The sequence below is a fragment of the Aricia agestis genome, chromosome 18 (genome assembly GCF_905147365.1).
Source record: "Aricia agestis chromosome 18, ilAriAges1.1, whole genome shotgun sequence".
NCBI classification, from domain to species: Eukaryota; Metazoa; Arthropoda; class Insecta; order Lepidoptera; family Lycaenidae; genus Aricia; species Aricia agestis.
Genome location: NC_056423.1, coordinates 487110 through 502590, shown reverse-complemented (window position 1 = coordinate 502590; position 15481 = coordinate 487110). Strand labels below are relative to the sequence as shown.

The 15481-nt window shown below is 36.8% G+C and overlaps 1 protein-coding gene across 1 annotated transcript; it reads right to left on the bottom strand.

Annotated features, from left to right (window-relative positions):
• Positions 1-40: 40 nt before the first annotated feature.
• On the bottom strand, positions 41-14641 carry LOC121736267 (facilitated trehalose transporter Tret1-like). Its single transcript, XM_042127351.1, has 8 exons — positions 14428-14641; positions 7966-8101; positions 5297-5525; positions 4297-4453; positions 3581-3798; positions 1704-1875; positions 640-926; positions 41-386 (listed from the first exon to the last, which is right to left on the bottom strand). The coding sequence occupies exons 1-8, from the start codon at positions 14491-14493 to the stop codon at positions 113-115; spliced, it is 1539 nt and encodes a 512-aa protein (XP_041983285.1). The 5' UTR covers positions 14494-14641; the 3' UTR covers positions 41-112.
• Positions 14642-15481: the final 840 nt, after the last annotated feature.

Sequence of the window (15481 nt, the reverse complement as noted above, 5' to 3'; positions counted from 1 at the left end):
TAAGCTGGAATAATAATAAAAAATTAAATATAGAATATCACATAATATATTTCAAAATTCGTATTGTGATTTGTGCCTTAAAAATCCTTATATTTAAAAATGAGACCATTCACTATCTTTTCCTCTTCACCATATTTATGACGGGATCGTCGGCGAACGTCCTGAATTCTCCGGAGTAGAACTCCTCTATTTCTTGCAAAGTCTTGTTCTCCGTCTCCGGGAGGAAGAAGTATAAGTAGATGGTGCCAACGAAACTGAACCCTGCGTAAGTCGCAAAGGTGCCCCATAGCTTGAAGCCTTGTTCTATGTCAATGAACGTCTTGGAGCCCACGAAAGTGAATACGTAGTAGCTGGCTGCTGCGAAACCTTGGGCAGTCGCTCGACATCTGAAAGGTGAAGTTCAGCTGATTAACACTGATAAACAGGCGCTGGAATCACTGGATTTTAAGACAAGATACTAAACTGGACTGAAACAGGCTTATATTGATCTATTTATATATTGATACAATGGTAGTAAATAAATTAATTATTGCAAACGGTAAAAAGCTAAAATGTCGTTTTTCTGATTAATATTTACGGACAAGAAAATATCGTGTTATGATTTTTGTTTTCGCCCGAACAGGATTCAAACTAGCTCACCTGAATGGAAATACTTCTCCAAGAAACACCCAAGGCACACTGAATCCAGTGAAGATAGTCAGCAGGTAGAAGTAGACCAGAGGCGTCACGCTGGTTTGTGTTGGAAAGGTGCTTGTGTCATAGGAGAATACGGAATCAGCAATGTGGTTCTTAGCGTATGCAGATAGAAGGGCGCAGGCTAAGCCAGTGGTGAACAACGAAGATATACAAAGCTTCCGTTTGCCTAACAACTTGATCAGGACCACTGATATAATGCTCGTTATGAAGGTGATGATGCCAACCCACAACTAAAAATAATAAAATAATCAATTAATGTCTAAGATTCATAATGTTTAAACTTAATTTATTACTTAAGAAGATTTCATTGCAAGTCCGGTACAGTTCGAATCGGGAGTCTTTTGCTCCACTATGTTAACTTTAAAGGACTTGCGTCATCAAAAACAGCCTGCTTATACAATTATACATCTCCTGCTAAAATATATGTTGCGTTCTTTTCCTTATACTTTGCCTTGACAGTGTGTGTCCTCATTGAAGATAAATATTGTGTGACCTTGTAACATTTATTGCGAATCAACCTTATCTGTCTCATACTTTTATATAATTAACTGATTTTCCAAAAGTACCGTTTACCAACTTATCAATAGTATAAAGATTTACATATTCAATTAGTTGAACTCTTCTATGGTGAGAGATAACTGTTGAATTAGCTTATTAGCATCTAAATAGATTATAGGTTCGTTTTATTCCGCATACTGTACGTGTTTTGTTTACAAATTTTTTAGTTCTGTAATCTGTTACATCTTCAACCGTTGCATATACTTTCACCTCAATTGAGTAACCTACAAGTACGTCTTTTCTATTTTTATTTTAAAATTTTGTCTATTTAAAAATTACCACAATCTGCATCCTATCTGTATTTTTTCCATTTCTACTTTTATGTGTCATATATTTGCTACTAATACTTCTAATTATTATATTATGCAGTTTGAGCAACATTACTTTTCTTACCTAACTTTTATCGCTAGTTATTGAAAGCGTGCAGTAAATTATATTCACAAACATACCACAATCTGTTTTCCATCCTGGGCCATGCCGAAAGCACCGCAAACGTTGGCCATATTTGGCCTGATCGGGGTGAGGCCACTCATCACGTAGAAGAGGAAATACATCATCACAAGATACATTGGCCTCATTGTCTCTTTACAGAACATTACGTATTTGGACTTGAGGAGAGCCCTGAAAATTGAAGCAAGGAATTTAAATTAGAGATAGTCAGATAAAGTTGAAGTATTTTAATATTCTAAAATTCTGTTTCTTTCTTTTACGAGGATTTTTAAAATACTTATTGAAAAGATAACAAAAAACAGCTATTACATGTCTTTGTTTATTTAATTTTACTAACTTGAATATTATCACAAATAATAGTGTATTGTTATCAACATAATAGTTTTCTTCATTTATTTCGTTAATGTTAATGTCGTGATCAATTATTATATTATACTACACTTTTAAGTTGTAGTATATTATTATCACTTGATAATTAACCTGTTCGGAAGATATTGAAGTTTTTTGTCTAAATCCCACAACACTTGTAAGTGGTAATCTTTGCCTAAATGTAATGTATCCTCTTTTTTAATAGAAGAAACACTTAAGTGGTTAAACCACCTATTCACTTTAATAGATATTTAAAGCTGTATTTATTAAGTAACTCTTAGTGGAGAGCCCACGACTCTCTGAATAATTTTAAGTTTATCAAACGTATGGTATGGAATTTGCTAACATTAAAATATTATGTTTCCATTACTGTTTGCATTACTCATCACTCATCAACAGTCATGTTTTTATGGCACTATGTGTATTTCGATCTTTTATTGATCGTTTTTAATTACAGTAGTATTTAGTAATTGCTTTTCTGAAGAGATATTAAAATGTACTTGTAATTTGGTAGATATCAAGGAAGAAAATATCTTAGAAGAATATTTTTAGAATAGGCTAACATTAAAATTTGCTCTGTTCAGATTCGGATTACGTTTGTAGTTAATTAATCAAAGGGATAGTTTGACTGTTTAACGTTGTTAGTGGCGGCCGAAAAGGAAGATCTTCCGACCGAGCGAGATAGCATGCTCGGTCAGGCCGAAGCCCACTGACGTCATCTCAGACGTTGTATATATCTTGCCGTTCTCCGAAACTTCGATAGCGCGATGCAGGAATGTTAGGCGAATTGTGGGTACCGCCACATCACTCCCCCCCGAAGACCTGTGGTATTCTTCGATGCGCTGGTGTTGTCAGGTGTGGGCCGAAGCTACGCGTGCAATGACCAGGAGAGGGACCCCGTGCTCTGCTTGCTGACCGGTCGTTGTAGCCTATGGCTGCCCCGTTCAAGCCAGACGCGGGTTCGACCGGCGCGGACCTCCAACGCGGCTTATGGTCGAGGCGACCCGGTTATGCTTGATGTCTGCTGACGTGGTGCGGAGGGGCGGGGAGTGTTGATGATGATTGATGTCCAGAAGGATGCGTGTTCTTGTTGGTGGTCACCAATTTAACGTTGTTAGTGGCGGCCGAAAAGGAAGATCTTCCGACCGAGCGAGATAGCATGCTCGGTCAGGCCGAAGCCCACTGACGTCATCTCAGACGTTGTATATATCTTGCCGTTCTCCGAAACTTCGATAGCGCGATGCAGGAATGTTAGGCGAATTGTGGGTACCGCCACAACTGTTTGCAAAAAAACTTTTGCGGAAAAGCTGCTGACCACACATTTCCGCCACTGCAACTATTGTATTCACTCTAAAATGCAGGTAACTAACTTACCAATAAAACCCTCAAAATAATTTGTGGGGTTCATAATACATGATAAATTATTTTATCTTGGGATAATGATGCAGCTAGAAATCGGAAGAAGGAAAGATGAGAGTATTCCAATCTTTACAAATGACTAACTTACCTCTTAAAATAATTCATCTTGTCATGCTCACACGCGTTCACGTCTTGGCCGGTGCTGCTGCAGATCACGCACTCCTGCAGCTTCTTGCAGTACACGCTGAGGCTCTCGTATTCTTCCTTCACGTGTTCCGGAGTGGTCCAGCCCCGGAGACGGCAGAGGGACTTCAGGGCCTCCTTCTCACGACCGTGCACGAGCAACCATACTGGAGTTTCTGGAGCCTGGAATTGTACAAGGTTTTAGAATTATTAGTCTAGATCTAGATCAGAAAATGACTAGGCATTGCAGGATTGGTAGCCAAATATTATGTATTGAAATGCTAGAGCATCCTAGGTTAGGTTCCTTCACTTATACACATTTGAGGTAACTTGCAAATACATTTTGACATTATAATAAATAAATAAAATATATTTTTATTCAAAATGGGTATCATGATACACTTTTTGAAAGTCGAACGAAGAAACTACGTTGCCTACCACCGGTTCGGGAACTACCCCGCCGAGAAGAACCGGCGTAAGAAACTCGCACGGGGCGAGTGATGCGACATTGTCGTAAATAATCATCAGTTTGAAGACTATTTTATACAAAATACGAAAATAATATTTAAGAAATTTCATCTGGAGAACCTGAGAACGCTTACGTTGGTAGAACTCAAATACATTTTTTTCTTTAACCGTAATACATGACAATAAAATAAAAAATGATAATGTAGTTCTCACCACTAGCACCATAAGCATAGAAGCCAGAGGTGCAGCCAAGCAGAGAAGTGCTGCCTGTCTCCAAGTCAATACGGTGCCGAAGAAGTATATCACGAATATACCGATTGATGCAAACATCTGTGTGGAAGTGCAAAGGGCTCCACGCACTGAGGGTTCGCTGGAAGAGAAAGAGATGCCAAATTATCTATTATTATATTTAGGGAAGAAGAATATGATGATAATAATCATTCCTTCAACGTCTATTCAAGTTAATCATTAATAGAATATTTTTATCTCTTTAGTAATGATCTTGAAGAAATTGGTTATAAGTACAACCCAAAATACAGGTAGACAGGTTTCATTAGCATACAGTAAAAGAATAATACAGATAGTTTTTATCAAATATTTCTTGACTGGGCCAGCCTATTGCTAGGTCAATTAAGACTTTTAATCGAGTTTTTAAGAGACCCAGAAATTAAGAGGACCAAGCTGTGAAATGGTTATTTTTAATATTTCATGGCAAATCAAAAAATACATTGTGTGCTTCATCTTCACAAGTGTTTAACAAGTATTGTCACAGTTTCTTATACCTATAACATGGTATTGTTATGCTTATTGTATTGTAAAGTGACGTAGCGAGGACTGTTATCATTCAATTATGTTTGTATGGTCTACTGCCTGCCGCTGTGGTATTTTTAAACAAGCTTCGTTCTTCAATATTTATAAATTCGTATTCACTTGTTATTTTTTTAATTAACATTGATAAGTTATTTGTAGAACAAGTTGAAGGTTATATCATTACTAATACCAGAAAGAAAGAGAGGCTATCAAAACATAACAAAAAACAAAGGTTTCGAGGTTCCCTTGTGTTACAACAGTTGTTGGTCCTTTTTGGACTACCTTTGTCTTTGGTTTCTTATGGTTCTCATGGTTTTTATGCTAATGTAACTCCACTGTTATTTCATGATCATTTTCTGAAGAAACTATAACGAGTATGAACGTAGGTTTAAAATATAATTACCTGATTTCCCCGACATACGCGTTGATTGGTGCTTCCATGATGCCAGTGCCAAACCCAAGAAGAGCATTGGACATAAACAGTGACGGTGTGCTCCATGCAAAGTGCATGAGAGTCCAGCCGACAAGATGAGGAATGTTGACCAGAAAGCTAGCTTTCTTCCGCCCAAAATAGTCCACGATGGGCCCAGAGAGAATGGCACCAATGGGTTGCGTTAGAAATGAAATGCTGCCTGAAACAAAGGAATTGTTTTTACTTTGTGCAAAACTAAGAGTTTTTTTCGAAAGCATTGCTCTAAAGTTAAACTCTAGACCAGAGTTAGCGAACCTTTTCGTATCACCGTGCCTGTTTTCTGAAGAAACCTATCTGAAGAAGTCATAAACGTGCCTTTCGGTTTGGTGCTTACTGTGGTGGTGGTGGTAATAATGGTGGGGGTGGAGGTGGATCTATAACCTTCATTGTTGGTAAAATAATTTCGATAAGTACTAGTTTTGTAAGCAGTGGTGTGCTCCACATTTTATGTATCACCCACTTTGGTGGCACGCGTGTCATTAGTTCGCCATCCTTGCTCTAGACTAATCTAGAGTCTAGACTCTAGACTCTAGAGCAACCTTATATGGGCCTAAACAGAAGTTCGGCTTCCCGAAAGGTCTCATTATTTTGATTCGTATTTTTGAGACCCTGGAATCTTGAAGCTTTATCAAGAGTGAGCGATTGCATCTTCTTTTTCTATAAACTTTAAGGTTATTACTTATTTTATTGCAAAATTAAAAAAGGAAGTGTCTATTAGGTTTGACCATGACAGTTCCATCTTAATAATCTTAGTTCCGGTTAGAGGAAGGCCTTACTTATTAAAACTAGTAAGTTTAGATAAATTGTCTTACTTCTGACCTTAATGTCAACTGCATTTAATAAATATTACTCTCATATTAAATTAGAGGTAAAATTACTCTAATGGAACTGGAAGTCTTATGGTGCCTTCTCACGGCGCGTATTATCGCACGCCGCGCCGCGCCCGCTCGAGCCACGCGCCGTGTGAAGGGGTGGCGCGGCGCGGCTCGTGCAGGCGCGTCCCGATCCGATTAAAGTCGGTAACTTCAAAGGCGCGGCTCGAGCAAACAGGCGAGCACGAGCCACACCTTCTCACGGCGCGTGATATCACAAGCCGCGCCACGCTGACAAACATTCAAGTAAAATTAAACTTTATTAACACGATAATAGATATCATTTTGCTCTAAGTCACTACGTTAAATAAGTAAATTTTAATGAAATGCAACTTTATTCATTAGGCAACTAGGTTGCATTTCAATCTATGCCACTGATTTTATTAAATTAAGTGTAATTCATTTATTTGATAACAGATGCCGCTGCTTGGCGGCTACATCGCGCTATAGCTACCACAAAGATTTTTATTATAGGTGATTAACTAATATGAAACTCTTTTTACTTACATTACACTCATTCTTGGTGTTGTAGAATTATCACGCCAGAGGGATTTAAGTTCCCGGGTGGGATACCCTGGGGGCTGGGACTAAATTCCTATGGCGTGTATTGGTCCTCAAATACTGGTGGCAGTTCATTCCTGAGTTTTATAGTGCATGGCAGGATGTTACGCAAAAAATGCACGGTGGAAGACTGCCACTCACCAAGGTGATGAGGATTGATGATGGTATGTTTTTCGCGTGGAATGATGACGAAAGCTTGCAGGATGTACGATTCCGAACAATAATAATTGTTCAAACCCTTCCCAGTTCCCCGTGATGCTATACTTATTTTATAATTCACAGTAATAATAAATATTATGTTTCCACTCGTACTGGTGGAAGAATGACGCTTCTGTTCGAGCACAACATCACGAAATCCGTCTGTGTCCGGAACTAAAATTGCTCTGGCATGATAGTTGTACAACAGCAAGAGTGAGTGTGAATGGATATAGATTCATACTAGATAATCACCTTATACTTATAACAAATATTTTCGTGCTAGCTATAGCGCGATGTAGCCGCCAAGCAGCGGCATCAGTTATCAAAATAAAGGAATTAAACTTAGTATAATAAAATTAGCGGCATAGATTGAAATGCAACCTAGTTGCCTAGTGAATAAAGTTGCATTTCATTAAAATTTACGTATTTAACGTAGTGACTTAGAGCAAAATGATATCTATTATCGTGTTAATAAAGTTTAATTTTACTTGAATGTTTGTCGGCGTGGCGCGGCTTGTGATATCACGCGCCGTGAGAAGGGGTGGCTCGTGCTCGCCTGTGGCTCGTGCTCGCTCGTAATAGCTGGCTCGGCGCGGCGCGGCTTGCGATATCACACGCCGTGAGAAGCCGGCCTTATAATCCATGATCCATCTGTTACTTAGCCTGGCGACACAAGTTATGTTCTGTCCACAGGCTAATCACTTTTTAAATATGGGCCAATTCGAAAATTCTGCAAAATAAATAACAGAAGCTTTATGCCCTTAAATTTGTACTTATGTAAAAATGCAGTATTTCCGGACCAGTACGACCTTAAAAGGCGGCAACGCACCTGCAGCTCTTCTAATGTTGAGAGTGTTTAGAGCGACGGTGGTTGCTTTCCACCAGGTGACTCGTTTGCTCGTTTGCTCCCTTTTTATAAAAAAGGTGATGTCTGTAATCGAATTAACTGTTTTGGACACTTATTCTTACCAAACCACGACGCTTCCACGTCATTCAGGGATAGTCCTTCCTTCGCATTGAGGAGTTCTGGTACGGATATGGTGGGGAACGCTATAGCCATGCCTAGATCCAGGAGAAGCAGGTAGGATGACATTGCTGCCAGAACCTGAAAATGAATAATTAAAATAAGTACCTTTTACGGCAATGGAAGGAGAGATTTTTTTAATCTTCCTGGAACAGCGAATCCTGATATACTTAACTTTAATTTAGCTAAGTACCTACTTTTTATTAAAAAGTAGCTCTATTTTCATAATCGTAAAGACACGGGACAATTATCGTAACGATTTATCTCCTCGATGTTAAAATCGAACGACAAATTGTACGTGTGTAGCAATATCGCAAACTATTTTACGTTCAAAAGATCGATTGGACGATTTTCTTGACGATCGATCGAAACGACAAATTGTCCGCTGTATGGGTACCTTTAGAGTTGTTTGAGTTTGTGTTAGCAGGATTACTACAATATTATTTAAACAGCTACTTTAAATAGATAAAACGTGATAATAATATAATACATTGTTCTATTCAACTGAAACCAGTATGAAATATTATAGTTTGTTTGGACTATTACTAACATAACTACTTTACAAATTACAATGTTTTTAGTTAGACTACTAAGTATTTAATTTTGTATTATTATTTTATTACAGGCATTATATTATTATATTCACAGTGTCAAGGCAGGTTATCGTAATAGCACAGAATATATATTAGTTATATTAGTAGTACCAGTAATAGTTATATTTATATAATATATATATATATATATATATATATATATACCGTCGCCCATGGACACTCGCAGCATCAGAAGTGCTACAGGTGCATTGCCGGCCTTTTAAGAGGGAATAGGGGAGGGTAGGGAAGGGAATAGGGTAGGGGCTGAAATTTTGGAGGGGGTCACTCACTAGTCACTACACTAAAAATATAACTAGAAATGTCCTTTTATTATTTGGCAAGATTTTGAGATTTTTCAATTTGACCTTAGATTTGGGGGGGGGGGTCATGTCCCCGTGACACCCCCCCCCCCTTCGGACCGCGCCAGATGTTGACAAAGAAGAGTGCAGTGTAATTTAGTTCGGTAGAATACAATAATTATAAAAATATTTTGTTTTGTCCCTAACCTGTAATTCACTTCCAGAACCTAAACCAACAGGTTTTGTATATTATGTACACTAACGCAATTATATAAATCATTACAAGGCCATATTACACATATTAACGGATTAACGATTAACGTTAACTTGCGTTAATTCGTCCGTAATGTAACGCTTTAACGTTTAACGAAGCTAACTTTTTTCTTAACGGATTAACGATTAACGAAGTTAACTATTTGATTAACGGTGCCCAGCTATGCGCAGAACCAATTTTGATGAAATTTGGTTTGGAGATAGTTTGAGTCCTGGGAAACGACATAGGATACTTTAATCCAGAATAAGGATTTTGGCGTAACAGCTAGTTGCCGGCTTCATCAACATAATCACATGTTGCTTCAAAATCGGAATTATCGAATACAGTTTGACCAAGTACCCAAAATAAATAGAATACCAACAATGTAAGTTTTAGAAGACATTAAATCTTAATAACTGATATTTAACCTGTCCCAGCTAATGTTATCGGTAATTCTTACGGTAAAATCGTGATAGGCCAAAGAGTATGAAGGGAAGGGAGTGTTAGCCTATAGACCTAAGTACATCGGCAATCACAAAGGTATCGACGCCATAATATTTTAAAAAAATCTCTTGAGAAACAGCCAGAAGCGGTGCTAGGGGGTGGCGACGCTGGGCGACTGCCCAGGGCGCCGGTTCCGTACCCAAGGGGTAAAAACGGGACCCTATTACTGAGACTTCGATGTCTGTCTGTCAGTCTGACCGTCTGTCTGTCTGTCTCCAGGCTCTATCTCAAGAACCGCTATAGCTAGCCTTCTGAAATTTTCACAGATTGTGTATTTTTGTTGCCGCTATAACAAAAAATACTAAAAACAAAATAAAATTAATATTTAAGGGGGGCTCCCATACAAAAAACTTGATTTTTTGGCCTTTTTCGTAATCAATAATGGCAACATTACAGGTACGTGTGTTGTGTATGTTACGGAGTGTGTGCGTGTGTTGTGTATGTTACGGAGCTCCTGCTTAACTGCTGGACCGATATTGATGATTCTTTATTGTGTGTGTTTTGAGAATGGTTTAGATTCATAGTTTGGTCCACTGGAAAATGCCCTTTTAATTATTTTTTGTGTAATGTATGTACCTAGTTATGTACAGACTGGACAAAGGCTTTTAGTTTGGGTCCGCTAGAATCTATAATTTCTTATCATCCCATTCCTCATCCGCTTCCTCATCCACATCCTCTTCCTCAAAAAATATCCTCTTTCTCATCCGCATCCTCTAAATTTGCGCGTGAAAATTCCTCTTCCTCCTCCTCTTCCTCATAATCACTTCCTCAACAACCCTACCGTCAAGTGACTAGGAATCAATTTCCTCGACGGTACACAACGATGATGATGATTAAGACATCACAAGCGGTAATTGTGTATCATTTTGTGAGAGTCCTACAGGGAGAGACAAAGTACGTTGACCTCTAGTTACACGTGAAAAGTCACGTGACTCCGCACCAGGGATATTAAGGGTAGTTTGCACCAGAGGCGTGGTTAAAGTTAAAGTTATGGTTATAGTTAAGGCTAACTTTAACTTTAGCCACAGAATTTTACAGATGACAGCTGGTCCGACAAGGCTATAAATGAACGTGGGCGCCCCCGCTGCTGGTAAAGGAGAACTGTCAAAAATGGCGTTTTTGTATGATGACAGCGTTAGTTCCTTTTTTCGCCACATGCATTTTAAGCCTTGTCGAGCTCTATGGTTATGGTTAAATATTGCGTCTATTTTTGACTTTAATCAAAGATTTGACATTTTGCATTGTAGTTATAGATAAAGTTATAGTTAAAGTTACAGTTATACTTAGTTAAAGTAAATTGGTGCAACCCACCTTAAATAAATATAACTTTAATTTAATGAATAGTTTTCATATCAGAAATAATGTATAACACAACAATACTAAGTATTATTGTGAATTAGTGAAAGTAGCAGCCCTGAATGAGCGAATTTTTTATCATTTGTATGGCGCAGGCGTGTCATGAACTTGCCCATACAAAAGTATTATATACATATTATAATATAAGAGACACATATTATACATTAGTCATTACACACACCTTATACTAATATTATGTATTCTGTGACACACCCTAAAGTATTACTTACCACCAAATTATCACTGATAATACATTTATCACTATGTTTTTTTACACCATGTAAATGTCGTAGGATAATTTGATAAAACGGGTTATCACGAAAATTCTAGGGACTTCGCGAAAACACGGATAATTAGACAATGGTGATTACATTTTTCAACCTTACTGACAAAAGGTCGTGTTTTCGCGAAAACGCGAGTCGCCTTAGTAAGATTGCGAAACGAATCGTTAGTTATTATCGAAAAAAATCACTGATTGGTCGGTTTAAGCGCCTCACAACAACATCTTCTCTGATTGGTTGAAGACTTGACGTTTTAAATGTCAATTCATTGTCACGCGTTGTTTTTTTTTTGTGGTCGTTTTTGTAAGCGAGCTAGCAGTTTTTGATATTTTTAATGTGTTTAAAATTGCAGTTGGACTTGAAAAATAGTGCGAAAAGTTATCTAAAAGTGTGTCTGTAAATACAAAATTACTAATACAAGACGTAAAATTAGTGCTGAAAGTTCAACAGATCCAGAAACTAATTCTGAGGTTATGGTTGAGATAAGAAAAAGGTTAAATAAAAAGTAAAGTTCCTATGAAGAGGCATTGTCATTTCTTACCCTTTATAATTCTATGGTGTAATACCTCAAAGATACATATAGAAAAAGATAGTAACCAATCAGAATAAGAGTTGGCCAATAAGCAAAAATCAAGCCAATCAGCGTTAAGAATGTGCAATGTTACTAAGGCAACTCGCGTTCTCGCAAAAAAACCTAACATTTTTTAGAAAAATTGAAAAATATAAACAGCATTATCTAATTATCCGTGTTTTCGCGAAATCCCTAGGATTTTCGCGATAATCCGATTTATCAAATCATCCTACGACATATACATTTTTTATGTAAACTCTTCATTAAATTAAAGTTAAGTGATCATATTTTATTCCTAGTGCGGAGTCACGTGACTTTTCACGTGAAATGAGAGGTCAACGTACTTTGCCTCTCCCTGTAGGACTTTCACAAAACTTCTTCATGAAATAAAATTTTAGAAATAATTCGATGTCCCTGAATGCGGCCATTCAATTAAATTTTAATTTAAAGAAAATTAAAAAATAGAAAGGAGAAGAGTAGGGACTATAATCTTCTTTAGATCTATTCTAATAAGAATTGGATTGAATAGATCTTTAGATGGGCACTTGATACGGATTGGATCCGAACCGAAAGGTCCGACTCGTTGGTATGCTGATTTTTGTGCTTGTATTTTGCAACATCTAAAAAAACTGGTTCGGCACTCAATATGCCACCAGCTTTGTTTTATTATTGCCAAATTATACATTTTTAAGGACATAATATTCAGAACCACTAGTTCTAAGAAGAAAAGTTCATACTATTAGCATTATCGAAATCTACTTACATAAATGATAACTGAATTTTAAATTTGTTCATCTCGCTAAAACATGAAAACGGCGGAACAGATTTGGCTTATTTTAGTCTTGGAGGTATACGGAAGTTTTCATTAGGATTTAGGATGAAAGTAATACGAAGTTCAGCGGATCATTACAAAAGCAGGGCTAGAGTCAAATTTTAGGTAGGGCAGCATTGGTTACAGGTAGGGCGGAAGTAAAAAAATAATCGTAATTATTGTTTATCTATCCTCGGAGCATGGGCTCCTAAATCAATACAATCACCATGTATACAAATTTTTTGCTTGCTAAAATTTGTTTTATCTTAAACTATGAACAATTAAATAATAAAAATTGCTCTTCGTTTTTGGTATTTTTAAGTTAGGGCGGAAGTAAAAAAATAATCGTAATTATTGTTTATCTATCCTCGGAGCATGGGCTCCTAAATCAATACAATCACCATGTATACAAATTTTTTGCTTGCTAAAATTTGTTTTATCTTAAACTATGAACAATTAAATAATAAAAATTGCTCTTCGTTTTTGGTATTTTTAAGTTAGGGCGTTGTAATTTTAAGGTAGGGCATTACTCCTCAATGCCCCCCCCCCCCCCCCCTAGCTACGGCCGTGCTCAAAAGTCAAAGCAAACGCTCTTTCAAATCTAAAACCTTAAAAGTTCTTTGTAGCAACCGCCAACCATTTATGAAAACAATTCTCAACAATTTTCTCACGTGTGTATATTGTTTGTTAAAAATAAACATGGGGATAAACCTACAATAGGTACTCGTAGTCCGCAACTATAAAATAATAAAATAAAAAGCCTTTTATTTCTTGCCAATTACAATTTGCTCGATCAAATCACATTCTAATTAGGGTAATTAAATCAATTTAGTTTAGTCAATTTAGTCCGCAACTAAGAGCGCGAAAATGATAATGTTTTGGAAACATGACATTTTCATCTTAAAATATCTTTTCGCGATGCATTTTGTACAATATCATCACAATAAGTCAAGTAGTTTCCGAGATTGGTCTATTGGATGTAAACAAAATATTAAATCTCAATATTTACTAAACCTTAACTAATAATAACCTCCTCCTTTGTGGAAGTCGGTTAAACATGTTACACAAACCCCGCGTTGTACTTGACGTTAACAACGATCAATGCGCTTAAAATAGGAGGCATTTTTAGCGTTTTGATCGTTTTTAACAATGAGTTTCTAAAATACTAGAGTAGCAATGTCTTACAAAAGATTCTCAGAAATGCGTAACCACTTTTTTGTTCAAAAGACAATGTCAAGTCATATATTCGTTATGTCATTATGTATGTGAGATATGCCTGCAGGCATCTTCGAAGTGGCAACGCGTTGCTACCGTAAACTTCCAATCTAGTTACGTTAGTAACATAGAATATCATTGGCACTGGTTTTTAACGTCAAGTGGAACGCGGGGGTAGAGTCTTCGTTGGTCAAGCGATTTCTGTCAGTTCTAACTGATCAGACAAGAGCAAAACATTGTATAGAGTTTTAGACTAAGTATATTATAATAGCGTTTATTTTGTATTTAAATATTTTTAAAAGCGGCCAACATAGAGGCTCTAAATTAAAAAAATATGTTTAAGACTAAGTATACTAAACTCAAAATCTTACTATTTTTGTTTCTACTGGTACCTTTTCGTAGGGTCAAAATCTTTATTAAATTAAATGGTCAAAATATTTCAAGAATGTTTCATAATTAATTCGAAAAGCGGAACCTGCTTTGAATACGATTTCACCAATATAAATGTTAAACTAATACTGTACCTGCGAAGCAACGGATTTTATGCGGCTACTGCCTCCGATTTCATTTATATGAAACTTGTGAACCATTTTGAAGAAAATTGCTAATCACAAAAAAAAAAAACTTTATCACAGAAATCGTTGTATCATTTTTTTGTTTTTTTTTTACACGCGCGACACGCGGCAGCCTCTCAACATCCAAGACTGTAATGACGATTCCGCTTCCAAATTCAAACCAGTTGTCCGGAAAATAAAAGCCTTATCACTCGTTTTATGGGTGAACAAGTATATTTATGGTAAAAGTTTTTTTTATTTCACAATCGTTATTTTAGCATATCGATAAAAATATTTGAAGACATGAGTGGATGAAGTGGGTAACTATAAGAATTTAAAAACTGTCGTGTTTTTGTATATTTAGGGATTAGGCCAGGAAAAAATAATTTTAAATAAAAGATGTGTACTTTAAGTATAGCTAGATAATATAAAAATAAATAATAGGTATGTTAAAAGGTTTGTTCAAATTATGATGGAAAAAATTGTTTGCTCTTATGTTGTAAAATGTTAGTTACCCAGAACCACTCAAGTGTTCTTTAATTTAGATTTTAGGGTCACAAGGCAGATGCGAAGTATTTTTAAAGGTCCGGCCAATTATGAGATTTCATTGACAGAGACCTCTGTTCATTGTTCAATGTAATGATAACCAGTTAAACTGATGTCATCACAAGTCATTTGATTTGAACCATTCGCCTTCAAACAGTGGCGGATTTGCCCTAAGGCCCAGTAGGCCCGGGCCTAGGGCGGCCAGATATAAAGGGCGGCAAATCGTGAAAAAAAATTGTAATGTTGCGTGCGACTGCAGTGTGAAGCTAGTGGCAATGGGCGCGACTCTGGACAGACGCTATATTTCGATAGTGAATAAGGTCTCAATATCTGAATCTCCATAATGTAAATAAAACGTACTGGAATCAAGTTTCATTATAATATATTTTTTGTTTTTTAACAAACAAAATTTTGGGAATTAAAAAACATCAACTACAAAGTGGCTTCTCGGTTATTAAAATATGGCGCGGGTTTTTGT